This window comes from Taudactylus pleione, unplaced genomic scaffold (genome assembly GCF_031769625.1).
Source record: "Taudactylus pleione unplaced genomic scaffold, aTauple2 ptg000156l, whole genome shotgun sequence".
Classification (NCBI taxonomy): domain Eukaryota; kingdom Metazoa; phylum Chordata; class Amphibia; order Anura; family Myobatrachidae; genus Taudactylus; species Taudactylus pleione.
This window is the reverse complement of record NW_028284558.1, coordinates 14,218,891-14,246,606: the sequence shown is the minus strand read 5'-3', so window position 1 is coordinate 14,246,606 and position 27,716 is coordinate 14,218,891. Positions and strand designations below refer to the sequence as shown.

The 27,716-nt window shown below is 44.9% G+C and overlaps 1 protein-coding gene across 1 annotated transcript in view; it reads left to right on the top strand.

Moving 5' to 3' along the window:
- Nucleotides 1–7,355: 7,355 nt before the first annotated feature.
- DARS1 (aspartyl-tRNA synthetase 1) overlaps nt 7,356–27,716 on the top strand; it is a 128,357-nt gene continuing 107,996 nt past the window's right edge. Inside the window, exon 1 of the mRNA XM_088474862.1 lies at nt 7,356–7,506. Coding sequence (XP_088330988.1) covers nt 7,484–7,506 — 23 coding nt within the window. The 5' untranslated portion in view covers nt 7,356–7,483. The remainder of the gene's footprint in view (nt 7,507–27,716) is intronic.

Sequence of the window (27,716 nt, the reverse complement as noted above, 5' to 3'; positions counted from 1 at the left end):
GGGGGGAATTACTACAGGGGGGGATTACTACAGGGGGCACTAAAAGGGGGGATTACCACTGGGGGAACTACCAGGGGGGGATTACTACAGGAGGCACTACCAGGGGGGGATTACTACAGGGGGGGATTACCACTGGGGGAACTACCAGGGGAGGATTACTACAGGGGACACTACCAGTGGGGGATTACTACAGGGGGCACTGAAAGGGGGGATTACCACTGGGGGCACTACCAGGAGGGATTACTACTGGGGGCACAACCAGGGGGAATTACTACTGGGGGCACTACCAGCTCCTGCCATTTCCCACACTAGGCTTATACTCGAGTCAACAAGTTTTCCCAGTTTTTTGGGGTAAAAGTAGGTACCTCGGCTTATATTCGGGTCGGCTTATACTCGAGTATATACGGTATACTTTAAACATCACTTTCACCTTTTTTCCATTTTTCGTGTGATGCCCTGGGGATAGTCCTTGGCTGGATTCTTTTGGGGTTCCCTGCATCTCGGACGTGAACCCCATAATGTTAGGGACGCTGGTATAGAGGAGCCTTGACGTTGGCCCAGCGCTTATTCATATATTTGCAAATGTATGTAAATTAATACCTCTGAATTTCTATTATCATGTAGGATTCAAGTATTTTTGTTGATTTTGCTGCAGTGTGCTGGAGGGAAAATCCCTTTTTTTCTGTAGACCAGGGGAGAACTGTAGGATATGTGCCTGGGTTACACCAGGAGAGAACAGTACACCAGGAAAGAACAGTTTGTTGATGTGTGCCTAATTTACACCTTAAAAAACTTAATTTATATCATGTCTATATGACCAACTAGTGACTGGTATCGGACCTTCCTTTTCTAGGAAAGATTATGGAGAAAGTGGTTGCAACTCAACTGGAAATCTGTCTGTCAACCCATAATGTTTATGATTCATTCCAGTCAGAATTCAGAAGAAGGCATAACACAGAAACAGCCCTGGTATGTGTGCTTAATGATCTTTTGATGCCAAGCGACAGAGGTCACTGATCAATCGTAATTCTTCTGGATCTCTCTGCAAAATTTGATACCGTAGACGCTGGGATTCTGAATGCAGGGCTGGCTTGAGGCACGTTCGACCAGTACGGTCGAAAAGGGGCGCCACCCCATAGAGGGCGCTCCCCTCCATCCCGATTTTCAGCACGACAGTCACGGTTTTCGGGCATTGCCCCGCTGTTCCACCCATGGGCCTAAGTGTCCCACCGGTGGTCGGCCCTGGAAAAGTGGAATGGATGCCACCCGCATGTGTGTGGAATCCATTCAGTGCAGAGAGAGGGCTGGGGGCAGCCCAGTTACTGAAGGAATGCTGGGCTCACCCCCAGCCTGATGCTAAATGGGAGGTGTGCTTCTCTGCACAGGGCGCGGCTCCTCCTCTAGCTGGCCCTGTCCGAATGAGCACATGAAAATTCCTGTGGACTAGACGGCACAGCCTTAGCTAGTTCCAATAATTTTTCACCGGCAGGTCATAGAGAGTTTCTTCTGGAGTATACTCATCAGCACCAGTGCCACAGCTATGCGATGTTCAACAGGGTTCTATCCTCTCTGCTTTTTGTAGTATACATGCTACCACTTGGTGAAAAAATTGGATGTCATCACCTGGTTTACCACTGTTATGCAGATAATACACAACTGTACCTGTCCTTTGCTCCGGGCACTGAGAACCCAATAACAACCCTAAATGGCTTTCTAGCTGAGCTCCAGGAGTGGATGAGTGCCAGTTGGCTGCGACTGAAACCCTAATAAATCATAGGTCCTTATGAAAGATGCTCGCCATCAAAGGACAAGACTACAGCATAGCCAACCAATTGGACTTATGCTTGAGGGTTCAGAATTACAAAACACTGAACATATGCAGAATCTTGATCTTGTCCTGGATAGTGGCTTGACACTTAGGCCGGGTACACATTAGGTGATATATCGGATGATATGTAGTTTTGAGGCAAATTGGAACGACATATCATCCACATCACATAGTGTGTATGCTCCATTGCGTGTTCACTTGCGTCGTTCATCGCATCTTTTCCTCTGATGTGCTGCACGTTAGCTGGGAAGATGTCATGAACAATGTAGTGCACATCACTCAGTATGTATGCTCAACCAGATTACCAGGTGATATGTCGGTTCAATCTTGCCTCTGAAGACGATGATTGCACAGTGTGTACAGGAGAAAAGATTAATTGGATACAATTCTCCGACATGATATATCGTGCCATCGTTCGGAAGATTGCATAGTGTGTACACTCTATATCATGTGTTCTGGGAAGAAGGGACATTGGAATGACCATTGCGTCTTTTGGACGTCGTTCTGATGTCTACCCAGTCTTAAACATCAGGTATCAGTCACAATCAAATCCTCATTCTTTCCTCTGAGGAACATAGGCCCTGATTCAGAGCCGGTCGCTATTTGCGCTCGCTCGTCCAGAAAATAGGGGTGGCTATTCAAATGAACCGTTCGCTGTTTGCGGTCTGTTCACGCCTCTAGGTCTGAACGAGCGAACAAAACTTGCGGTCGTTTTTTGGGAAACTACGCCCCCTGGCCGCTCTCGCCTCCGACGTCATGTCCGCTATTTATTAGATTAATCGAGTACATCGAACAGGGTATGAACTGCTCGCTATTCTTGTGGTTGGTTTTTGCTACCACAATTTTGCGAGCAGTTCTGGCTAAAAAAAAACCCAGTGACGTGGTCAATGACGCTGCTGTTTTAAATATGCACACCCATAAAACGCCCGTTTTGACCTTTAAGCACGCCTGCGTTCTGATTTCCACTCCCCGTTTTCAAGCACCTTCCCCTGTTACCACCCACATACGCCTCATCCTGTCACTCAAATTAGCAGGCATTCGCTATTTTGCAAGCACATGAATTTCGGCCGCACTGACTGGTTCGCGCATGCGTATAACGATCCGTACGCATGCGCAGTTTGGCAAACATCGCTCGGAGCGAACGAGCTGCCGCTTACGAGTGGCTCTGAATGAGGGCCATAGCCAGCATTAAGCACTTAATTGCCTCAGAAGATCTGCCTAAAGTCACACATGCATTTGTATCATCACACCTAGACTACTGCAGTGCCCTCTACCTGAGGCTCCCAGCAAAATAATTGCACCACTTCCAGCTGATACAAAATGCAGAGGCCAGGCTGTTAACCAACTAGCAACCAGCCCTGTTCTAGCCACATAACACCCATTCTCTACTCCCTTCACTGGCTGCCTGTAAGATGGAGAATCTATTTCAAGATTGGTTTACTGACTTTCAGAGCCCTATATAACTAAAGCCTAAGGTACCTGAAGCAGCTTCTGATTCCATACTCAATTAGTGCGATCTGTAGATGAAGGGCTATTAGCAGTATCTAGAAACTTCCTTAATTCATTGGGGTCGAGCTTTAGCTTTGCGGCTCAGACTCTATGGAACTCGCTTCCCCGCACAGTTTGAGAGGCCTCCATTCTAGAATCCTTCAAAAACAGACTGTTTACCCTGTTTACTGACGTATTTCACTAATGTCCCTTCACTAATGTCTCTCTTTTCTGTATTTTGTGTTTTAAATGCAAATGTAAAGCATTTTCAGTTCTAGTGGGTGAAAAGTGCTATAAATAACATTATCTATACTAATATGCAGTGGCGGATTTTGCCTAGGGGCTGCGAGACTGCAGCCCCCCCAGTAAAATCTGCCACCTCAGTGTAGTCAGGGCCTGATTCAGAGCCGCTCGTAAGCGGCCGCTCGTTCGCTCCGAGCGATGTTCGCACATCTGCGCATGCGTATGCCTGCTAATTTGAGTGACAGAATGAGGCGTTTGTGGGTGGTAACAGGGGAAGGTGCTTGAAAACGGGGAGTGGAGATCCGAACACAGGCATGCCAAAAGGTCAAAACGGGCGTTTTAAGGGTGTGCATAATTAACAAAGCAGCGTCATCGACCACGTCACTTGGTTGTCTCTTCTGTTCGCATGATTGCAGTAGGAAAATCCAACCACAAGCACTGCGAGCAGTTCAGACGCCTTTCGATGTACTCGATTAATCTAATAAATAGCGGAGATGACGTAGGATGCGAGCGGCCAGGGGGCGTCTTTACAAAATAGCGAGCGCATGTTTCGTTCGCTCGCTCAGACATAGAGGCGTCAACAGACCGCAAAGAGCGAGCGCTCAATTTAAATAGCCGGCCCCTTTTTCTGAACGAGCGAGCGCAAATAGCGTCCGGCTCTGAATCAGGCCCTCAGTGCAGTCTGTGACTGCACTGGCTACACTGTGACTGGTAGTGGCTTCCTATTGGAAGCACAACCTGCCAGTCACATATACAACAGGCAGTCTCAGAGGGAGGTGTCGACTCCCCCTTGGACTGCCAGTCCGGGCTGCTATTAGCAGAGAGCGGCTTCCAGTAGGAAGCCGCTTCTCTGCTTTTTCACCAGCTCTACTCGGCTCCTTGGGGCTGCAAACGATGCAGCCCTTTGGAAGCCGGTGATATGCACATGCGCGGAGCGGCGCCATGCCACTACTGCACATGCGCAGGTCCCGGCGCTTGTCAGATCGATTACGGAGCAGGCGCTGGGACCGTCACCAGGCCCGGGTGAGTAATCCTCGGTGGCGGCGGCCCTCCTCATCTAAGAGGGTAGGAGCATAAGCTGCTAATATATAAGAACATTGTGTCTGTCTGTTCTAAGTTGGCGCAAAAACTACTGAACCGATTTAATGAAAACTGCATCATTTTGTAGTGGATACTTCTAGAAATAACCTGCACTTTGTTTCATCTCGATCCGTCAAGTTAAAGCCGGTAAGTGGTGTGGGGGGGATGTGCTTTGGGCCTTTGTTCACTTGAATAGGATAGGCTACATAGCAGTCTGTGCACAGGGCACACAGTGACATTGGTGTGAGTGGTGGGTGAAGGCACTGCTGCCACCAGTCTGTATAGCGCTGCTGGTCACGTGGGCCACTCCCGTGACAAGGCTCCTATGCATAGCAGAGCCATAACTACACTTCATGGTGCCCTGGGCCAGAAGGAGTATTGGTGCCCCCCTTCTCCAAATTTTTCAAATAGGGGCATAAGGCATGCGCCCAAATGAAGGGTATGGCCTCTTGGGGAAGGGGCATGACAAATCTAATTTGTCCTGTACAGTTATAAAGGGGTACCAATCCCTTAGTACCACTGTTATCCAGGTGTTGGTGCCAAATACACTGTAAATCTAATGGCTGCTTTGATGATACACAATAATGATGCAGTTTTACTTACCAGCTCTAGATGTAGAAGAGCATCGGTGAAGCTGCACCTATATCAGGATTTGTCCATCATAAAATCGTGCACAAGCCTGGAACTGGCAGTGTAGATCACCCACTGAAGGTATAGAAAGTGTTGCTTGTAGTGCATATGCAGCAAATAATCGCCGCAGGTTCGAGTCCCAGGTATGATATTTTAAAATGTGTACGTTAAATAATGCAGGATGTGACTGAAGGTGCTTGGGGAGGTGGCCAGATGGAGGGTCACAGAGCAGATAGGAGCAGCCAGGAAATGTCGAGGATCAAAGACGAGGAAACTACAAGTGAGAATGTTTATAAACAGAAAATTCACACAAAACAGTTCCCCCTGCCCTCCGGTATCCTGTGCCATGTTGCACCACCCCAGTTAAGGCCCTGCACATATATATATGTAAGGCCCATGGGAGGAGTGGCCGCGGCTGGGCATGTGCTGCATGCCCTCCCGCGGCCATCTTGTCTCCTCTAGGTAGCCAGAATGAGCTTCTGTGCAGAAGCTCATTCTGACCTGGTCGGGCGCCTCACGGTCACAGCTTCCTGACTACATCCCTGTCGGCGCGCCTGGGCCTGGTCAGCATACACATTTTACATATCACATTGGCCCTTTCCTCCCCTAAACAACCCATTCCATGTACCATGCACCTGTTGCTGCTATGCACGGCATTGAAGGTTCATTCAACATACCTCACAACCTTCCCTAAGTCGGGATAAAAGTCCAGCTACTCATGAGTACTGTTGCTGGACTTTTATCCCAATGTCTCTTATTAAAGGAGCGATCTGGCAACCCAAGTTCCAATGTAAGCGTACAGTCCTATTGTCATGACAGTGGGTCTGTACGCTTACATTGGAACTTGGGTTGCCAGATCATTCCTTTAATAATGGACATTGGGATAATAAGGGACACATATAAATTACACTTGTTCTGTGACTGATCAAAACCAGGCGAAATGTAGATTTGAAGTCAGCCAGCCATAGCGGTCGGTTCAATTAGGTGTGAGTTTGCAAATGCGATTTTGTTTCATGAAACTCGAACTCTTCGCACGAATGCTTGCTCCCAAGAAACGCTCAATCCAATTAGAAATGCCAACTCGTGGGGAGGGTGTACAAATTTTCTATAGCATGCGACTTAGGATAAGGGCATGTAAAAGTGGGGAAAGAATTTTCGACCCCAAAACAGTGACAATTTTTTTAGCAGAATCATACATAAGGCTGTTAGGGGGCATTAGGAAAGTACTGAAGGTTTTTAAATGGTGTCAAATGGTTGATTTGGGCATTTTTTATAAAAAGTTAGAAAAAAAATTATAAAAAGCAAACTAATAAAACTTTTTTATTTTTTTCTTAAAGGTAAAGAAAAAAAGCAATTTATTTTTTTTTAAATTCTGTAATTACACTTTTGGGTGCCTAAACTAACGAAAAAGTTGGTTTGGGGGTATTTTTTTTTTCAAACACCCCAAAATAACATCTAATTTTTAAGCTAATTGAAAACTTCCAAATGCCTACTCAGTCATTAAAGAGGCTGTCCAAGAGGTTCTGCATGGTGTCCCGAAATGTTTACAATAAAATAAAAATGTTCCCTACCATCTCACACCATCAGGGAGGTGTGCACAAAAATATGCAAATTTCCTCTGAAAAAAAAATAAAATACAAGTTTGGAATTGGATTGCAACAGAACTTCGCAGTGCTTGTTTAAAGTGCAAACGGCTCGCACGCACCAACTCGCGCCTAACTGGATTGACCCCGTAGAATCTGTGTAATTCATAGGTGTCCCTTATTAATGGGATGAGGTGGCAACCCTAATTGGGACAGTTTGGAAGTATGCCATGGTCAGGCACACACTTCTGCTCCTCTGTAACCACCCTCTTGCTCCTTAAACCCAAGTGGTTTGGAGGAAATTGAGGTGCATGGCGCCACCAAAGAGTATTGTGTGCTGCATGTAGGCTGTTTGGAGCTGTGTAAGTACAAAGCTTGTATGTATGCACAGAGCTAGGAAATCCCTGCTCAGTTACAGTACAGAAAAGGGCTCTGCTGCTCTATGCTAGGCGGAACATTATCTCCCCGGAACTGAAGTTCCAAGGCCGATCCGGGACAGCTGCTCTCCCTCCCATAGTCTTCAGTGTGTCACAGTTAATACCTTCCCCTTCCCATCTCGGTGCACGTTGCTGGCGGAAGCCGGTTTTGAGGTTCGCTCGGGACACTACTGTCACATCTGTCTGGCTGCGCTATGACCAAGGAGGAGAACAAGGGGTAAGGGGGGCATTATCCCTGCTCGGCGCGGCAAGGGTTACACTCAAACTGTCAGGCGGAGACGCAAGTCCTGGCAGCTGTCAGGCATGTTGGGACTAATAGTTCCAAAACAACATGATGACCCCCCCCCCCCCCAACCCTAGTTGCCCTTACCTGCCCCTGTCACCCAGCATTGTGGCAGTTACTAATGGTCCGTGTTAGGAGCTGAGTGTGGGTCTGTCCCATCCTGAGGTGCAGCCACCTCCCGTAGCACGTCTTATAGTACTGTACATACTGCACATGTTATTGTATTTATAATCCTTTTTATTTTTATACGTTTGCTGGTTACTTTGTTCCACATCTTTTTTTTTTTTCCTGTTGTATTCCCCCATTGAGAGATGACTATAAATATTTTGCCCTGGATGTATTATACTGTACATATGAAGGGTCCCTATATACAGGATTTATCACTCCTTTTGCAGTAGGAGGATGTAATTCCATGTGTGACTTGCTGAGGATTGCATCATGCTGCCCTGCTACTACAGGGATCATAAGTGTGAGTTTGTGAGACACTGATGTTGGCTTCTAGTGGACACAGATATGTGTATATAGACACTACCCACTATAAGCTACCTGTACACAGACGCTATCCACTATAAGCCTTGTGAATACAGACACTACCCACTATAAGCCTTGTGTATACAGACACTACCCACTATAAGCCTTGTGTATACAGACGCTATCCACTATAAGCCTTGTGTATACAGACGCTACCCACTATAAGCTACCTGTACACAGACGCTACCCACTATAAGCCTTGTGTATGCAGACGCTACCCACTATAAGCCTTGTGTCTACAGACGCTACCCACTATAAGCCTTGTGTCTACAGACGCTGCCCACTATAAGCCTTGTGTCTACAGACGCTACCCACTATAAGCCTTGTGTCTACAGACGCTACCCACTATAAGCCTTGTGTATGCAGACGCTACCCACTATAAGCCTTGTGTATGCAGATGCTACCCACTATAAGCCTTGTGTATACAGATGCTACCCACTATAAGCCTTGTGTTTACAGACGCTACCCACTATAAGCCTTGTGTATAGAGATGCTACCCACGTTTCGGCAAGCAAATATACCCAACGCTAGCAGAGTTGCATGGGACCGGGCGGGTCACTCACGCCTGGCAAGTCGCGCTGCATGGCATGTTGAGGCTAGATGTATGAGGACACATCTGTACATGTATACAGACACTACCCACTATAAGCTATGTGTATACAGACACTACCCACTATAAGCTATGTGTATACAGATGCTATATTCTGTAGGTATGGGCGACCATAAAATATTAGATTTTAATTTCAAAAGGTCTGTTCCATCGGGATGTAGTTTATATCCCAGATGCCGCTGTCAGAATCCTGGCGCCAGTCTCTTGATGGTAAGTATTGGGGTTAGAGGGAGAGTTAGGCTTGGGGGGGGGGGGGGGGTAGGTTTAGGCTGCGGGAAAGAAGGGTTATGGTTAGGGTAGATCTATAGAGTACTGCTGTGCATACAGGCAGCCACAGCGGAGGAAATATCACAGGTGAATCATCCACCACCAGACTATGAATCAGATACAAATATATGATATCCTACTACTACGCTCTACCTAACATAGGTATAGGATACACAAAACTCAAATTGTGATCACATAAGGACAATTTCACATTAAAAATGGATACTTTGTGCCATTCGGGTTTTAGTCAGGTTACTGGAGGCCTTCATCCTGACACTGAAAGCCTGACATGGGGCTAAAGATAGGTGTCGAAATCCTGACGCATATCATCAGCCACACGATGAAATCCTGACGCCCGGCATACCGAACGAAGGTAAGCCAAGTGTCTTAAATTGTAGCCGCGGGGGGGGGGGTTAGGGCAAGGCGGCTCCCCCGGGAGGGTTAGGCTAGGGAAGGGGGGGGGGGGGGCTAGGCACCACTAGGGAGAGGTTAGGGCTAGGCACGCTGTAAGCACACTGGGAAGAAAACAGACCAAAGGTATGTGTGAGTCTTAAACCCGCTATACATTACAGGCAGCTTGGCTTCTCTCCTTCTAAATCGCTAGCTATTACATCTGGAGATTTGTCAGCCAGAGTTGCCGGGAAATCGCCGCCGTAAGTAGCTACTAATCAGGAGCCTATTACGTTCCGCCCTTAAGCTGTGTACACACTAGACAATGTGTGTACCCAGCGACGGCACAATACATCAGGCGATCCGTACATACTGCACAATCTAGTATACGACCATCCAATATATCGATCCCGTACCAAACTTTATACATCAGATTGTTCTAAATGATATTTTATGACCTCATTTAACTGTTGTGTTTAAATGTTTTTGTACCATTACATGGTAAGAAGGTCAATATGGGGCACTAAAGTATAATAGGAATGTGATAGAACAGACTGCATTTGGGTGTAAATATAGTAACACTGAGAGATAAACATTTCAGCAGTTTGTTTAATTTACACCATACATGCTACTGAAGTTGTCCCAAATTAGCTGGTCAAATGGCATTATATGATTGTAGAGTTTAGATCTGGGAAATCCTTCCAGTCACAAGCAGTATTGTGACAGTGAAAATCTGTGTACATGGTGTAGACTTCTTGCATTTGATTGATGTATACACATGCAGCCTTATTCATCACTGGTTTAACCTCATACAGAGCTGTAGCGGCCAGTTCAGTTTATCATTTGAAATGTAGTTAATTAGTTATGTGTGATTGACCGATGTCTGTGGGTGACATTCTTGCATTGCTTTAAGTGCCCTGTGTAGATTTATGCTTTTAAAATATAATTTACAGACAGCAACAGTCAAAATACCCAGGGGTGAGAATTGGGCGCTGTCAAACATAACAGGTGCTGTATTGCAAGATAGTGCTGCTTGTAGTACATTGCAGCTCAGATGATTTATGTCTATGTATGATGTTACACTGAGCTATAATTAGCAAGTGTGTTCCAGGTTTTACATCTATGAAAACCTCAGACATAAAAGCGATAGCAATAATTTAATCTGATGCTGTGGACTGCAATTAGTCAGCCTTCTATATGTTTTTAAATTGGTGTCAATTGTAATGGGTACACACCTAAAAGATAAATCTGCAGATCGACTGCTCTGCAGATGATGGTTGTTCATACACACTGAACAACCATCATATGGCCGCGGGTCCCGGTGGCCGGGGGTCGCATCATGCCTCCTCCTCGTGACTTGTGCATCAAGTTTATGGCCTGTCAGCCGACCGCCTGTACTCACAGCACGATGGCAGATATATCTACCATCACCTGTGCAGCACAGCCAACGCGATATCACAGACATATCGATGGTTCACACTGGCCGACGCACATACGATATATTAGCCGATCAGGCTAATTATCTGCCAGTGTGTACCCAGCATAACTCTCAATACGTTTTGCACCATTATTCAACTTGTTTTTTATTTACTTGAAGTTCAAAAACTCTGGTTAACCTGGAAATTTTTCAAAATTGCATAACACATATCTTTAGTGAATAAAGAAAATACCCTTTTTGGAATATTGAAAGATTTCGCATACTTCTTATGCTTATTTACACAACCTTGTTTTCTTGTTAGGGCAACAACTTCCTTTGTTTAGTTTTCATTAGAGAGGTCATTATGGAAATTTAAATTATATCAAAATGTTAAATGTCTGGTTTTAATCGACGCTTCAGTCTTTACAGACTTTTTGTCTGTAAAGACTGAAACATCAGATTGAAACCGGATAAATTGTTTAAACCAGTGACTGGAGAGTACTGGTTCTTTATAATATTTGTACTATGGGATCATCTCTCTTTTTTTTCCCATGTACCCCAACTTGATTCGGTAGTGGTGAGCAGCAATGTTTATATAATAGGTACTGGGGACGAGTTATAACTAACCTATGTAAAGCAGGGTATCCACTTAGCGATATACAAGCGACAGCATGATTGCGACATTGCAATCGTACTGTCGTTTGTATAGCTAGTGATGTGCTAGGACTGAACGTTCACTCGTTCAGTCCCGGCACATCCCTCATCCCCGCACATGCAGAACCTGACGAGATCGTCAGGTTAACCTGCATGTACGGGCGATGTCGGAAGCGACCCGCTGGCATGCGCATCGCGGGTCGCTTCCGTCCAGGCCAAAACATCCCCGATGCATGCGCGATTTGCAAGCGATTGCACGATAATGACATCGTTATCGTGCAATCGCTTGTTTAAATCGCTTAGTGGATACCCTGCTTAATTTGTAATTGTTTAGCTACTGCATATGATTTGAGCAAGTGTAATACAGAGGCCTAGGCAGAAAACTGTATGGTAGATTTCCCTCAATATTCCGAGTGTGAGGCAGGTGTTACAGTTCTGTTATCAGTGATTGCAGACTGAGAAGCTGTGGTTTAGAGTAGGTATATGCTCCAGTCGCTCACTATAGACCCTGTCTCATAACCCCCTCTGTTGTCTTTTGTTGTGTATTGACTGACGTCATGTCGCACACCTGTATCATCTGCACTTGCGGGGGCTTCATGTAAGTGTGTAAGCGTACTGTGTTCTACAGTTTTAATCAGTTTAATCAACTGACTGCATGCAACTTGCTCCATCCCTCTTGCTTACTGTGGTTTCCCCAGTCTCTAACTTCTGAAGCCTTGTCGTCAGTATTTCTTTCCCATAGGTTTTATTTAAAATTGCTTTATATATGTGTGTTAAATATATGAATTATTCTGCAGAGGGCTCCTCAAATCGATCTATATAATATTAGTGCTTACTAATAGTGTAGTTAAAGTAAACCTGTCATTCAGAAGTAAAATGTTGTTGGCTCGACAAGTATTCACTACAATGCAGCCTATCAATTCTCCATGAACTAGTGATTTCACTCACTACGGCTTGACTGATTTGTGTGTGTGTGTGTGTGTGTGTATGTATATATAATGTGTGTGTGTGTGTGTGTGTGTATATATATATATATATATATGTGTGTGTGTGTGTATGTATGTATATATAGTGTGTGTGTATGTATGTATATATAGTGTGTGTGTGTGTGTGTATGTATGTATATATAATGTGTGTGTGTGTATATATATATATATATATATATATATATATAATGTGTGTGTGTGTATGTATGTATATATAATGTGTGTATATATATATATATATATATATATATATATATATATATATATATATAATGTGTGTGTGCGTATATTTATATATAAACAGTTTGTTAAAATGATATCAGACAGTCCTTTCAAATCAGGGAACATAACTATATATAGTTATGTTACTGCATAATGTGGGCTCCCGGTGGAGCTATTCAGTTGTTGTGCCAATCTCAGGCACCCATTATTTCTGCGGTGATGAGCAGAAATGTGTCAGGCTATTGGGCACCCAAACTGCATTTTCAGCAGCTGGTCCGATAGTTTAGATGGATTTAGCTGCTTTACATGCCTAAACACGGTGCATTTGGCGCGACATGCGCAAAAAGTAATGAGCACCCAGTTGCCCACATTGATTGGTTTAATCTATTGGCTGTTATGTGAATGACATATTTAAGAGCAATTCTGTTTATTTAAATGTTATGAAAATCCATATGTGCATTTATCAATTTCTTACAGATAAGGAAAGCAGTTAGTCCTCTTAACCTGAAAAAAAAAATAGTGAATAAATGTATGCGAATCTCTATTCTTGTTTGTTAGACCCAGTATGCATCGCATGTCACTAAAGTAATGCTGTATTTTGGACATTCGCTCCAGCGAAACGAACCACGCATGAGTATGCATTGTATATTTTCATAAGCGCCTACAAGTCATTGTCATCTGCCACCCTCCCCAGCTAAACCCAGCTCACAGACTATAAATAAATAATCCTTTGTGGTTGCCCATCCAATCGGACTTCTTGTTACAGTTCACTGTTCAATGTGTTTATTCAAGGTTCTCCAGGGTGTCCATCCTTGGCGAGCAGACAGGTAACTGGCTATGGTAGTGGTAAGCACAGCTGGAGGTGCGGGATTCCCAGATACGTCAGGTTGAGATTTTTATTTGTTTTTTTGTTTTGTTTTTTGTTAAAAATTTGTCTGGTGTTTTTTTATTAATTGTAACTGGTTAAATGAATTCCAAATTCACATAACCTGTTAATATTCGGCCACAATCATTTCTAGACAATTTAGTTGCCAAAAAAAAGTCTTGGACATTTAGGAGTCCTTCTAAAAGAGAGATTTCTTTTTGCAAAATAATGTATTAATCATCATCATGTGTCTCAGAGGCGGCTGCTATGATGTTAAAAGGAGCAGTGAGAATCCATGAAGACTGCGGGCACATTGTTTTAATAGTCTGTTAACACAAGGTCATCTGTATATTTAATAGACAGTCTGTTAACACAAGGACATCTGTACATTTCATTCTTTGTCTGATGAGACCGATATGACATTGACCCCGTCTACATTCCTGACTACTCGGCTTAAGGGACAATAGAGTTGGGCATGTTGGGTTCTTGGTGAGAGGGGGCACAGTCTGAGTTTTCCATCGGGAGGTTAAAGAGCAAACTAGTCTGGTTTTTTAACAAAATGGGAATAGTTGGAGCAAGTGTGATCACTCTTAATGATATCTCCACTGCTGGCCAACAGTGTGTGGCTGGGATCATCTTGTCCTATTTGTGGTTTACAGTTCAGTCATATTCCAGTGTGTTCTTTATGTTTTCGTGCACTTCCATGGTAGCAATTGCTGAATGCCTCCCTTTCAGTTACGTATAGGGTTCAGAACCAGAGTCGCCTTTACACCAAGCACCGTGAAGTCAGTTGAATAAAATCTATGCCAGTCTTCTGAAACTGGCACCCCCCCTATCAGTCAATCTGTGTTGTTTTGTGATTCTGGAGGTTAGATGATGTGGAGAATGACTTTGTGTTCCAGGATGTGGTGAGGTTTCAGTCTGTTTACATGCAATGTTCTGAACAGTGAAAATCAGCTGAGATGTGTCGCTGTGATCTCTCACCTGTAGTATTATGAAATTACATTTTTCACATAGTTGAAACCGTTTAATTTCTTGATAATGTAAAGTATGTTAACAGTTTTTGTTTTTTTATTGAGTAGTTTTTATTGTTAGATGTTACAAAAAGAAATGTAACATAAAATACATGCTTAATAGTTGCTTGTAAACATAAAGGACATACCATCACAGTACATAAAGTGACAACAAGAATCAAGGCTATATGATCAAATAGCATATGCTAAATATCAGCAAGAAATGAAATGTAAAGTCACAAGTTGAAAACCTTGATTAAATAAAGCATTTCAAGAGTGGAGTGGCTACATACCATTGGCATAATTAAACAGTTGTTTTTAATGGTACATATGAATCCCGCTATAAATGATTAATATTTTATGATATTGGGTAATATTTGTTCACAGACAACCAGGATGAACAATGACCCCTCACCTCGTGTCTGGAGTAATCTTTCTACAAAGAAATGCAGATTGCAATAGAAAATGTTGCATGCTGGTCCTAAAGCCAACAGCATAGGATTGTCAGACTTTGGCTTTCTTTCTTTGTATTTGTGGTCAGATCACCTTTATATACATTGGTTGTGCCCATCAGCCAGACGGCAGTATATTTCTGTATAATAAGAACTGGAGGAAAATATATTGTGTGGCACGGTCTGAGAGTTAGGAGAACTAAATAAATGTTCACATCTTCTTCTAAAGAGTTTGGTATGGGAGGTCAATACTCACTTTGCCCCAAGTGATTATGTTGACCTCACAATGTATCGGGCAGTAATTAAATTGCTCCTGGCTCTTAACCCGGGAGCTAATAGCCCCCAGTAAGTCCCGCTGCTAATTGAATTAATCTAATCATTACTTTGGGAATATAAAAAAAGTGAAAGTGTTTTCTCCTAGGCTGTTGTATCTTGTAAACATTTTTTTGTACAATAGTACTATGGGGGAGATTAAATTAGCTGCTGTAATTTACTGCAGGCTAATTGATCGCTGCGGGCTATTCAGTCATCAACCAATAACTGTGCTGTTATTGGTTAATAACAGCCAGTTAACACACAAATCCGTTAACTTTTCATGGATTCAGTGTGTTAACTCCAATTAACATGTTAATTTAATGGGCGTTAACGCACCTATGGAGCGAATTTGGGAGGCTAGTTTTTCCCCACTAATTTACTTTCGGGTAATTGAATTCTCCACTTTGTGTTTGTTGTGTTGTTGGTGACATGCCACAAGGTTGTTGTCCCAATAGTTCTTTCTTAGTTCACTTCCTCCATATCCAACTGCGCATTTAGCATGTCTAACCCTGGCACATTTTTACTTCCAATCCTATTATATGTTGAGATTGCACAAAGCTCTTTCCCGATCTTCACCCCTCTATCTCTTGGGTGACTATTTCACTCATACAGTCTCCAGTACCACTTCTATGGTCATGACACCAATGTCTATCACTCCCTCCCAGGCTTCTCGCCTTTGCTACTATCATTTGTGTCCAAATGTCCCTGCTGTCTCCACATGAAAGTCTGAAGCCACTTAAAGCACAACTGGGGCGATTTAAATTTTTTTGGGCGCCATGATAATTAATGGGCACCCAATGTGGCAGCAGGTGAGCAGAAATGTGCGATAAGTCGACTAAACCTGTCTAAAGTTCTGCTTTGGACGCCCAAAGTAGGACTTTAGACAGGGTTTAGCCGTTTTACATGGCTAAACCCTATCCATTTGGCTGCGACATGCATGGGCTCCCAAACACAATTGAATATCGCACGGTGATCTCCCGTCACTTTAGACAGGAGATAGGGTGCGATAAAACAATTTAAATGTCTCCCAAAACTCTTATCCATTCTTTCATCTACAAGCTTGAATACTGTAACTTCGTCTTATCTAGATTCCCCTCACCCATCTTCTCCTATTCAAACCATTCCAAATCCTTTGCAAGACCGATCTCATCTCTTGCCCCTTCTGCAAATTCCTGTATTAGCTCTAACGGAGGGAGGGGCATCAAGCCATGGAGATGGAGAAAGTACCAACCAATCAGCTCCTGTTATTTTTCATGCATAGTCTGTAAAGTGTCAGAAGATGATTGGTTTGTACTTAGGGCCTGATTCAGAGTTGGGAATAGAGAGAGAGATAGCACTTAACTGTGTACCTGGAGAAACCATATTGCAATGCAAGGGATGTAAATACATAATTTTTTTTTTGCATGTGGGGTAAATACTGGCAGCTTTTACATGTAGACCACATATACTGCACAGCTTTATTATTACACTACAATTTAAATGTCAGTTTGGACACCTCCTTCCCAAATCTAAATCTCTCTGCACATTTTAAATCTGCTCCAACTGCAGTGCAGCATGGTTTCACCAAGATGATCAGTTGAGAGACATATCTCTCTCTATTCCAAGTCAGGCCCTTAATCTCTCTCCACTTTCTCTCTCTCTCTCTCTCTCTCTCTACAGCTTGATACATCTCCCTCCATTTATTCCAAAATACAATTCAGATTGCTTACCGTTACCTATAACGCTCTCAACTACATCACCGCTGCATAAATCTCATCTCAGAATACTTTTCCGCTTGCCCTCTTAGATCTAACTCTGACCTGCACCTCACTTCCACCTATAAACTATCTCCTGTATCACTAACCACTTATGGAATTCTCTACCATATCTGATCACTGTCCCACAGCTTTCATATCTTTAAGTGCTCTCTGAAAACACATCTATTTATTAGAGTTTACCCTACTTCCGCCTATACTACCCACATTAATGCACCCTCACAGCTGCCTCTATTCTCATGAGTAGGGCCCTCCCTACCTTTTTTCTTTTTCACTTCTGAATTTTTTGTCTACCTTGTATGTCCCAGTGTTGTGTATTTTCCCCACTGTCACCTTACTTATTACAATAATAATATCAGAAAATCAGATTGCACAGTGCTGTATGTTTAGTGAGGTGTCATAATATAAACATGTTATATACAATAACATGAAACATAAGGTAAAGTTTCACTGCCCAATTGGGATAATAATCTTAGGCCCATAATCAATTCTCCGCACACACAAATTCTCTAGTATTCGGTACCTCAGCTTTGCCAATTTTTCTGTTCATCTCTATGGGGTGTGAGGTAAAATTGGCTATATATGGATATGTATTTATAACATAGATCAAATAAACAATTCACTATAAAAGTAGATCATGTGTAACAAAATTGATTCTACAGTTTACTGCAGTGGAAATCAAATATTGTTCAGGATGTTCTTCCCAACACTCTTACGGATGTTCCCACAAATCTGTTGCACTTGTTGCTTTGCTTTCACCCTTTTGCCCAGTTCATCCCAATCCAGCACAATGGAGGTTTAAAGCTGGCTATACACTGACAGATATATTGGCCGATCAATTGATCGGCCAATATATCTGGTGTCCGTCGCCCAGTGCGTAACGTTGTTCACAGACATATCGTGTCGGCTGTGCTGCACTGCCGACAGACAGATATATCTGTCCATTGACAAGTCTGTACGTGCAATCAGCCGATCGCATGCAGCCGCAGGGAGTTGGTTGCGCTGCGACCCTAGGCCAGCAGACCCGCGGCTGCCTGGAAGATGATGGTCGTTCAGTATGTTGCCATGGCCAAAAGTTTTGAGAATGACACAAGTATTGGTTTTCACAAAGTTTGCTGCTTTTTAGACCTTTTTTTGTCAGATGTTACTGTGGTATACTGACGCAAAATTACAAGTGTCAAAGGCTCTTATTGACCATTACATAAAGTTTATGGAAAGAGTAAATATTTGCAGTGTTGACCCTTCTTTTTCAAGATCTCTGCAATTCGCCCTGGCATGCTGTCAATCAACTTCTGGGCCACATACTGACTGATGGACGCCCATTCTTACCTAATCAATGCTTGGAGTTTGTCAGAATTTGGGGGTTTTTGTTTGCTCACCCGCCTGTTGAGGATTGACCACAAGTTCTCAATGGGATTAAGGTGTGGGGAGTTACTTGGGCATGGACTGAAAATGTTGATGTTTTGTTCCCCGAGCCACTTAGTTATCACTCTTGCCTTATAGCGAGGTGCTCCATCATGCTGGAAAAGGCATTGTTCGTCACCAAAATGTTCTTGGATGGTTGGTAGAAGTTGCTCTTGGAGGATGTTTTGGTACCATTCTTTACTCATGGCTGTGTTCTTAGGCAAAATTGTGAGTGAGCCCACTCCCTTGGCTGCGAAGCAACCCCACACATGAATGGTCTCTGGATGGTTTACTGTTGGCATGACACAGGACTGATGTAGCGTTCACCTTTCCTTCTCCGGACAAGCGTTTTTCCAGATGCCCCAAACAATCTGAAAGGGGATTCATCAGAGAAAATAACTTTACCCCAGTCCTCAGCAGTCCAATCCCTGTACCTTTTGCAGAATATCAGTCTGTCCCTGATATTTTTCCTGGAGAGAAATGACTTCTTTGCTGCCCTTCTTGATACCAGGCCATCCTCCAAAAGTCTTTGCCTCACTGCTTGAAAATTCACTCACACCTGCCTGCTGCCATTCCTGAGCAAGCTCTGCACTGGTGGTGCCCCAATGTCGCAGCTGAATCAACTTTAGGAGATGGTCCTGGCGCTTGCTGGATGTTCTTGGGCACACTGAAGCCTTCTTCACAACTATTGAACCTCTCTCCTTGATGATCTGATAAATGGTTGATTTAGGTGCAATCTTACTAGCAGCAATATCCTTGCCTGTGAAGCCCTTTTTGTGCAAAGCAATGATGACTGCACATGTTTCCTTGCAGGTAACCATGGTTAACAGAGGAAGAACAATGATTTCAAGTTCCACCCTCCTTTTAAAGCTTCCAGTCTGTTATTCTAACTCAATCAGCTTGGGCAGAGTGATCTCCAGCCTTGTCCTCGTCAACACTTTCACGAGAGAATCACTGATATGATGTCAGCTGGTCCAGGGCTGAAATGCAGTGGAGTTTTTGTTCTTGAGATTAAGTTCATTGTCATGGCAAAGAGGAACTTTGCAATTAATTGCAATTTATCTTATCACTCTTTATGACCTTCTGTAGTATATGCAAATTGCCATCATAAAAACTGAAGCAACACACTTTGTGAAAACCAATACTTGTCATTCTCAAAACTTTTGGCCATGGCTGTACAGTATATGAATGACCATCAACTACAGATATATCTGCAGATCATTCGATCTATAGATATATATTTGCAGTGTGTACCCACCTTAAGTCGTGAGACTGTGCTGGCCTTTCCATGATTTGAAGTCTATCACTTTGTTCTTTTCCCAAAAGGTAGTTCTGGCAGTATGTTGGAGGTATGTTTTGGGTCAGTATCTTGCTGTAGGATGAACCATTGAAAAACCAGGTGTAGACCAGTGGGTATTGAATGGCGCTAGAGAGTGCTGTGATAGTCCTTATGATCCAAGGTGCCAGTAACTCTGTGCAAATCGCAAATTCAGGATCCAGCAAAAGAGCTCCATCACGCTTCCTCCTCCATGTCTGACAGTTGGCACCACAGGAGTTTATTTACTAAGTGTTAAAGACTGAAATTTAAAAGGGTTATGCCTTTTAATAGCAAAATAGTGACTGCCATTTGCTATTAAAAGCATTGCTTTTTAAATTTGGGGCTTAAACACACTAGGAAGCAGCAGTTTATAAAGTAAATATACCTCACACACTGAGGAACTTTCCTTTCGCCTACTTAATGGCGTACAAAAAACAACGGTTTTAAAATTTGAATTAGGCTAATAATAAAATTTAAATCTGTCTAGATATTATATATATATATATATATATATATATATTCCTAAAAATAATAGGAGAGAGCGCTCATATTGCTTTATCCACGAAGCAGAGACTTTTATAAGCTGCTGCTTTCCGGCAGTTGCAGGTGAAAATTTACAACTGCACCCACAGTCATTTTAAAGCCCGACGTTCTGTACACTGACTGTGGGTGCTGTTTAAAATTTTCACTTGCAACCCGCCGGGAAGCAGCAGCTTATAAAAGCACTTGCTTTGTGAATAAAGCCCATATTTTAGTTATGTACAGCTTCTTAACCTAAATAAAGCATAGGACAAAGTAAGAGGGGATTTCTCACTGGATCTTCAATGTATAGTTTATTTCCTATGAGAAAAGATAGGGGTGCACCAACAATATAAACTATATTAAAGCTTATTTGTACAAATTATACATTCAGGGTTTGATGGTGCTCCCATGAGTCAATAGTATATAGACTATAGGAAGAAGGAGGAAAAGGAGACTGTTTTGTTCGGGCAATCTTATTACACAGATTAAAATGTAACTTTTATTTAATGGGGTCAAAATAAAATAATATAGCCTTCAAGCATTGGGGATAGGTGATTAACATAAACACACTGACAGTTTGATGAAAAATCGAATAAATGTGGAACATAAAATGTTGGGTTTATGTAGAGGTGTCATAGATTCTTCTGATCTCTCAAGTGGCCAGGAAACTGCCTTCCATATGGAGTGATAGAGATACATACAGTACCTTGCAAAAGTATTCACCCCCCGTGGCTTTTTACCTTTTTTGTTACATTACAACCTGTAATTTATGAGAAAAATATATGTAAAAAAGAATCTTTATAAATAAAATTCTGAAAATTGGCATGTGCATATGTAATCACCCCTTTTTGCTATGAAGCCCCTCAAAAGTTCTGGTTCAACCAATTACCTTCAGAAGTCACATAATTAGTGAAATGAAGTCCACCTGTCTGAAATCTAAGTGTCACCTAATCTGTCAGTATAAACACACCTTTTCTGAAAGGCCCCAGAGGCTGCAACACCACTAAGCAAGAGGCATCACACCATGAAGTCCAAGGAGCTCTCCAAACAAGTCAGGGACAAAGTTGTTGAGAAGTACAATTCTGGGTTGGGTTATAAAAAAATATCCAAATCTTTGATGATCCCCCGGAGCACCATCAAATCCATCATCATCAAATGGAAAGAACATGGTACCACAACAAACCTGCCAAGAGAGGGCCGCTCACCAAAACTCACAGACCGTCACATGCACAGATACACCATTCTCTGCTGTGGAACTCTGCACTCCTTCAGGGTTACCTTTGGTCTCTGTGCTACCTCTCTGATTAATGCCCCCCGCATTAATCAGAGAGGTAGCACAGAGACCAAAGGTAACCCTGAAGGAGTGCAGAGTTCCACAGCAGAGAATGGTGTATCTGTGCATGTGACCACAATAAGCCATACATTCCATAGTGCTGGGTTTTATGGAAAAGTGGCCAGAAAAAAACATTACTTAGTGATAAAAATAAGAAGACACCATTTGAGTTTGCCAAAAGTCATATGGGCGAGTCCCCAAATTTATGGAGGAAGATGGTCTGGTCAGATGAGACAAAAATGTAACTATTCGGCCACCAAGGAAAACGCTATGTCTGGCGCAAACCCAAAACATTCTATCACCCCAAGAACACCATCCCAGTCTGCCTGTGATTTGAGACTGGGATGGAGGTTCACCTTCCAGCAGGACAATGACCCGAAGCATACTGCTAAAGCAACACTCGAGTGGTTTAAGGGGAAACATTTAAATGTGTTGGAATGGCCTAGTCAAAGCCCAGATTTCAATCCAATTAAGAATCTGTGGTCAGACTTGAAGATTGCTGTTAACAAGCGGAAACCATCCAACATGAAGGAGCTGGAGCAGTTTTGCCTTGAGGAATGGGCAAAAATCCCAGAGGCAAGATGTGGCAAGCTCATAGAGACTTATCCAAAGCGACTTGCAGCTGTAATTGCCGCAAAAGGTGGCTCGACAAAGTACTGACTTTAGGGGGGTGAATAGTTATGCACGTTGAAGTTTTCTGTTATGTTGTCCTAAATGTTGTTTGATTCATAATATAAAAAAACAGGCATGTTCTCTGAATTAAATAATGCACACCTTCAAACATTCCATTTTAATTCCAGGTTGTGAGGCAACAAAACATGAAATATGCAAAGGGGGTGAATACTTTTGCAAGTCACTGTATAATCCTATTTGGTTTAATTAGTGTCCCATGTAATAGGTCTTATTGATAAGGTGGACTAAAATATTTCTTCCAAATATTGTGTCAAACTAGATAGCAGAAATCTATGTCCTTAAGTCCCGATCAATGATAGATCTCTTGGTATATAGAATTAGTATCTAAAAAATAATAATAATATTAATAATAATGTCTGCACCAAAGAAATAAAACAAGGAAAAGTTCCTGTACAAAATACTCGTTAGTCACAGTGATTTTAGACATAATGGGGGCGATTCATTTGTTTTCGGGGCCTCCTGCTTGGCGTCTAAGCGATTGGGTGCACGTCAGAATAATTTAATTGCTGCTCCATTTGGACACCTAAAGCAGCAAGGGGACACGTCTTCTCGCAGCCTCCTGAGGTGCGAAAAGAAATGTATAAAGTTTGTGGTTTATTCGCTCTAATGGCCACTTCTTTAGAAGGGTTTAGCCACTTCGCTTTCCCAATAATCGGGAATCTGCATGATATTTGTCACTGCATCCGGAGCTGAATCGCCCTCTGAAATCACTCTGTAGACAAACATTGAAGACCATGTCTAGCAGGTCTACCATCAGGGTGGCAATCCCGTTCCCAGATAGAAGGGGGCCCACCCACACTGTGGCTGCGATCAATCTCCCCTGCTGTTTGTAATCTCTGTATCCTACAGGCTGTCGGGGACCCAATTTTAAAAACTGCCTGGGTCCTGTGGGATGCGCTGTCTGCAGCGCTGCAGCAGCAAGTCACCGCCACTGGCGTCTTCTTAACCAATAGCCGGCGGTGGCAGCTCCTCATCTAGTCACCGCCACTCCAGTCCTCAATCGATCACCAGCAGCTCAGACCAGCCAGACACCGTCCAGGCAGCCACCCCGTCCTGTGACCAACAGGCTCCACCCACTGCCCAGGAGCAGCAGCAGCGCCTCCAGCACCCCAGCCAATCGCTTGCCACCTGCTTCCCAAGCCAGTCACTGCATTTGACTCTTCAGCCAATCGCATCCTGCAGGGTCTTCCTTCTTCTCTCAGCCCACCAGGGCACTGCGCAGCATGTTGATCTGCTGAGTGCTCTTCTTCCAGCCCAGGTCAGTCTCCAGCTGTGCCTCTGCATCGTCTTCAGAGCACATAGACACCGGGTGCAGCCACCCCCCTCTTCCGCAAAAGTGAGCAATGCTCTCTGTCACTGCCCCATGATATATGCTCTGTGTACGGGCAGTGAGCCAGTGTAGTGCCTGCCTACACTCCCCTGGCCGGCATCTGTGCCCGGGGAGACAGTTATGCGTATGTAGGCTGTGACCCTGTATGGTAGGGATATGTAAGTGTGTCTCCCCTGGAGTAATGTGTGTTCCCTGTGCCTGCAGACCTTAAATAAGTTAACTGGGCTTGGTATATACTGGGAGGCTCAGTCAGCAGTATTAATATAGCACTGCCAATAGTACTGTCTGTGCTTAAGCCCCTTTTTGCCCCAGCTACTATCTACTCTTACCTCCTCCCTACTCCCAGTACTGCCTGTCCCTAAGCACCTGCTTGCCACAGCTACTATCTACCCTTACCCCTACTCCCGAGTACTGCCCCAGCTACTGTCTACACTTACCCCTTCCCTACCCGCAGTACTCCCTGCCCTTAACCCCATCATTGCCCCCAGTACTGCCCTAGCCGCTATCTACCTAGCCCCACAGCACTGTCCTCAGTAGTGCCTGCCCCTAACCCCCTCCTTGCTCCAATGCTACTCCAGCTGATTTCTAACCTTACCCCATTACCCCTAGCTCCATTTTTGCCCCCCAGCACTGTCCCAACTGCTGTCTGTATTTACCCACACCCTGCCTGCCCTTATCCCCGCTACCCCCACTTCTCCTTGTCTCTATATCCAGCTCTACCCCAACTAACTACTGCTTGCCATCAACCCCGTCTACCCTAACTGCTACCTGCCCCTAGCATTGTACCATAATATATAATGGGACCCAGAAAAAGTGGAATAGGACCCCAATTTCTTAAAGTTAGGGGTCTCTGGGACCCACAAATGTTTTCGCTCAGCACGATCACTGTATCGAGTGCTGAGCTGCTCATGATCCTGCCAGGCACTCTGCTAAGATGCCTGGGAAGCTCCTTTGAGATGAGATAGTGAGTGAAATGCTAATAATGCACACTGTTTAATGTCAAAGTTTATCATGCAAACACAGAGGGCTGACTAACTTGGAAAACCTGTGTAATTTAAGTGTACTGGTTTTATGGGATTGTGTGATTGTGTGTGGCCATGATGAAGTTCAAACCTAGGCAAAAACCTAATAATGGTCAAACTACACCACCATGCCAAATTTGGTGGCGCTAGGTGCAAAACTATGGCCGTGCATAACACACACACACAGTCTTACATAGATATAGAGTACCTTGCAAAAGTATTCACCCCCATGTTTTTTTTTCCTTTTTTGTTACATTACAACCTGTAATTTATTTATTTTTTTAATCTAAATTTTATGTGATGGATCTGCTCAAAATAGTCTAATTTGATGAAGTGAGAAAAATATATTTCTACTTCAGGGTCCATAGGGTATCCACAGGATACCTTGGGGTATAGGTGTGACGTCAGTCGCAGGGCACCAAAGAGTTAAGCTTTCAGCCTCCCAGGATGCACTAGGTTCCCCTCCTATACCCCGCCCCCGGGCCAAGGCACCTCAGTTTAGTTTGGTGCCCGGCCGGCGTCGGGTGCACCTGTCGGAGTGGGGGCTAGAAGAGCCCCTGAAGCTTTCTTCAGTGCAGCTGTGGCTGCACATCTGGATGTACAGCATGGACAGTCAGTCCTGAAGTCCATGCTGTCTTCCCTACACCCCCGCCGGTACCAGAACGCCGGTACCGATCCGGGGATGCTGGTGAGCATCTGGGGTCACAGCTAGCGGTGACCCCAGATGTTCCGGACCATGGCCGGATCCAAGGGGGACAAAGGTAAGCACCGGGGTCCCGCGGTGGGTCCCCGCTGGTCACATGGTCCTAAGTCCCCAGGCAGGGGGCTCCCTGGGGACTGGCTGCAGCGTGGAGCCAGGTACTGAACCTGCGCTTTCCACTACCCCCTGGGACAGCGGACCGCAGCAGAGCGGTAGCGCTGCGGCGTCCCAGGGGTTAAATGCATGCCAGGGGAGTGCGCCTTCCCTGTCTCACAGCCGGCGCCTCCCCCGCTGCACACAGCCCTCTCTGCACTGTGCTGACTGGTCCTGTGTCAGCGCTCCTCCCCCAGGCCAGCTTCTCTCTGCTCCTCGGCGGCCATCTTCTCTGCAACGCATGGTGAACGCTGCTGGAAGTCTGGAAGGAAGCATCGTGGTCTGGGTTCCCCCGCATACCTCTCCTCCGCTGTGGCTCAGGTCTGTGTATGCAGCGCTGTGTCCTACCAGGCCCTGTGTCTGTGTAGTTGAGTGATCAGCGCTGTTAGTGCAGGAATTGTTATTTCTCTGCATTGTATGTGACTGTGCTAGCGCTGCCTGTAACTTTTCTTCTCTAAACTGTCAGCTTTATTACTGTCCCTGTTCTTTCTGCTAAAGCCCTTGCGGTGCTGCAGGGTGGTCTCTCGCCTATTTAATACTTAATTGGTGAGAGAGGTCACATACGTGGTGCCATCATGTCTGAAAGTGTTTTTCCCCTCCGGCTACAGTGTACCACGTGCAAAGTACCGTTAGCGGAGGGGGAGGGTAGCGTGGATGCCTTTGCCGGCAGTGTTTGTCCATGGCGCGGCCTATTACGGTTACAGCACCGGTACAGGAGCCGCCCTGGGCTTGTTTCGCTCAGGCGTTAACAGCTTTAGTGGGCCAGTTAGCTCCGCAGCCCGCGTTTACTCCGATGGGTTTGTCCCAGCAGTCTGTGGTGTCGTCACCCATGCAGGGGTTCCCACGACAATGGTACCCCACAGTCTCCCTATTTCCCCGCTCCCAGGTTCTCAGGAGCCAGCGTGGGTTAACTCCCTGACGAGTTATGTACAGCACTTGTCGGATGTGTTGCAAGGGGAGTCTGTGATGCGGCCTCATAAAAGGCCGGTGGCGTCTCTGTCCGCTCCTTATGAGGATGATGAAGGGACGTCTGATGATGGGGAGATTCTGGATCCTTACGATCAGGAACCTCTCCATACTAAGGACGCTGATGCTAAGTCCAAAGTATATATTCCTGGACTTATTTGGGCGGTCCGCACAGCCTTGGTGATTGAGGACGAAGTTCCCCCAGCGGCTAAATCTAAGTATGCCTTTTTCAAAGATGTGAAGGGCGATGCCACAGTCTTTCCTCTTTCGGGTCAGTTGGTGGACCATTTAGAGGAGGCGTGGAAACAACCTGGCAAAAGATACCAGCCGCAGAGACGCCTGGCGGTGGCTTATCCGTTCGCGGATAATTATTTTGCTAAGTGGGAATCCCCTCCACAGGTGGATTCTCACGTGACCCGTCTTGTCCGTAGTGCCACATTGCCGATGCCATCCATGTCCTCCCTTAAGGATGCTACGGACCGCAAGGTAGAAATCTGCCTGAAGTCCGCTTATTCCCTTGCAGGGGGGGCAGCACGGCCGGCTATGGCCATTTGCTGGGTTGCCAGAGCGATGGAGCGCTGGGCGGATTCATTAGAGGCTTCTTTTGAATCCGACTGTCCGGCCGAACAGGCGGAGTTGATTGGCAATCTCGGTGATTCGGCCACCTACATCAACGAGGCGGCTCTAGACATTAGTACTCTGGTGTCTAGAATTTCTTCAGCAGCGGTAGCTGCTCGTCGCACCTTGTGGCTGCGATCCTGGAAGGCGGACGCAGATTCCAAGAAAGGTCTGGAAGCGTTGCCGTTTACCGGAGAAGTTCTCTTCGGTCCGGATCTGGATAAGATTGTGGCCACGCTGGCGGCAGCCAAATCTGCTTGTCTCCCGTCGGCCGCTGCTCCTTCTGGTTCTGGACCATCGTCCTTTCAGTCATCTAGGGCCCAGGGCAGGCCCAAACCACAGTCGTTTCCTCGACAGGCTGGCCCTAAGAAATCGGTCAAGCCCCGGAAACAGGCATGGAGTACCAGACGTCCGGCCCCCAAGCCAGATGACAAGCCTGCGGCCTGACGGTCCGGGTCTCCCCTTGGGGGATCCCAGGGGTGGGAGGCCGCCTGCTGCAGTTCTCCCGGTGTTGGTCGTTCACTACGACAGACACTTGGGTTCTGGAGGTGGTCTCCCACGGGTACGCCCTCTCCTTCCGGCACAGACCCCCGGCTCGATTCTTCACCA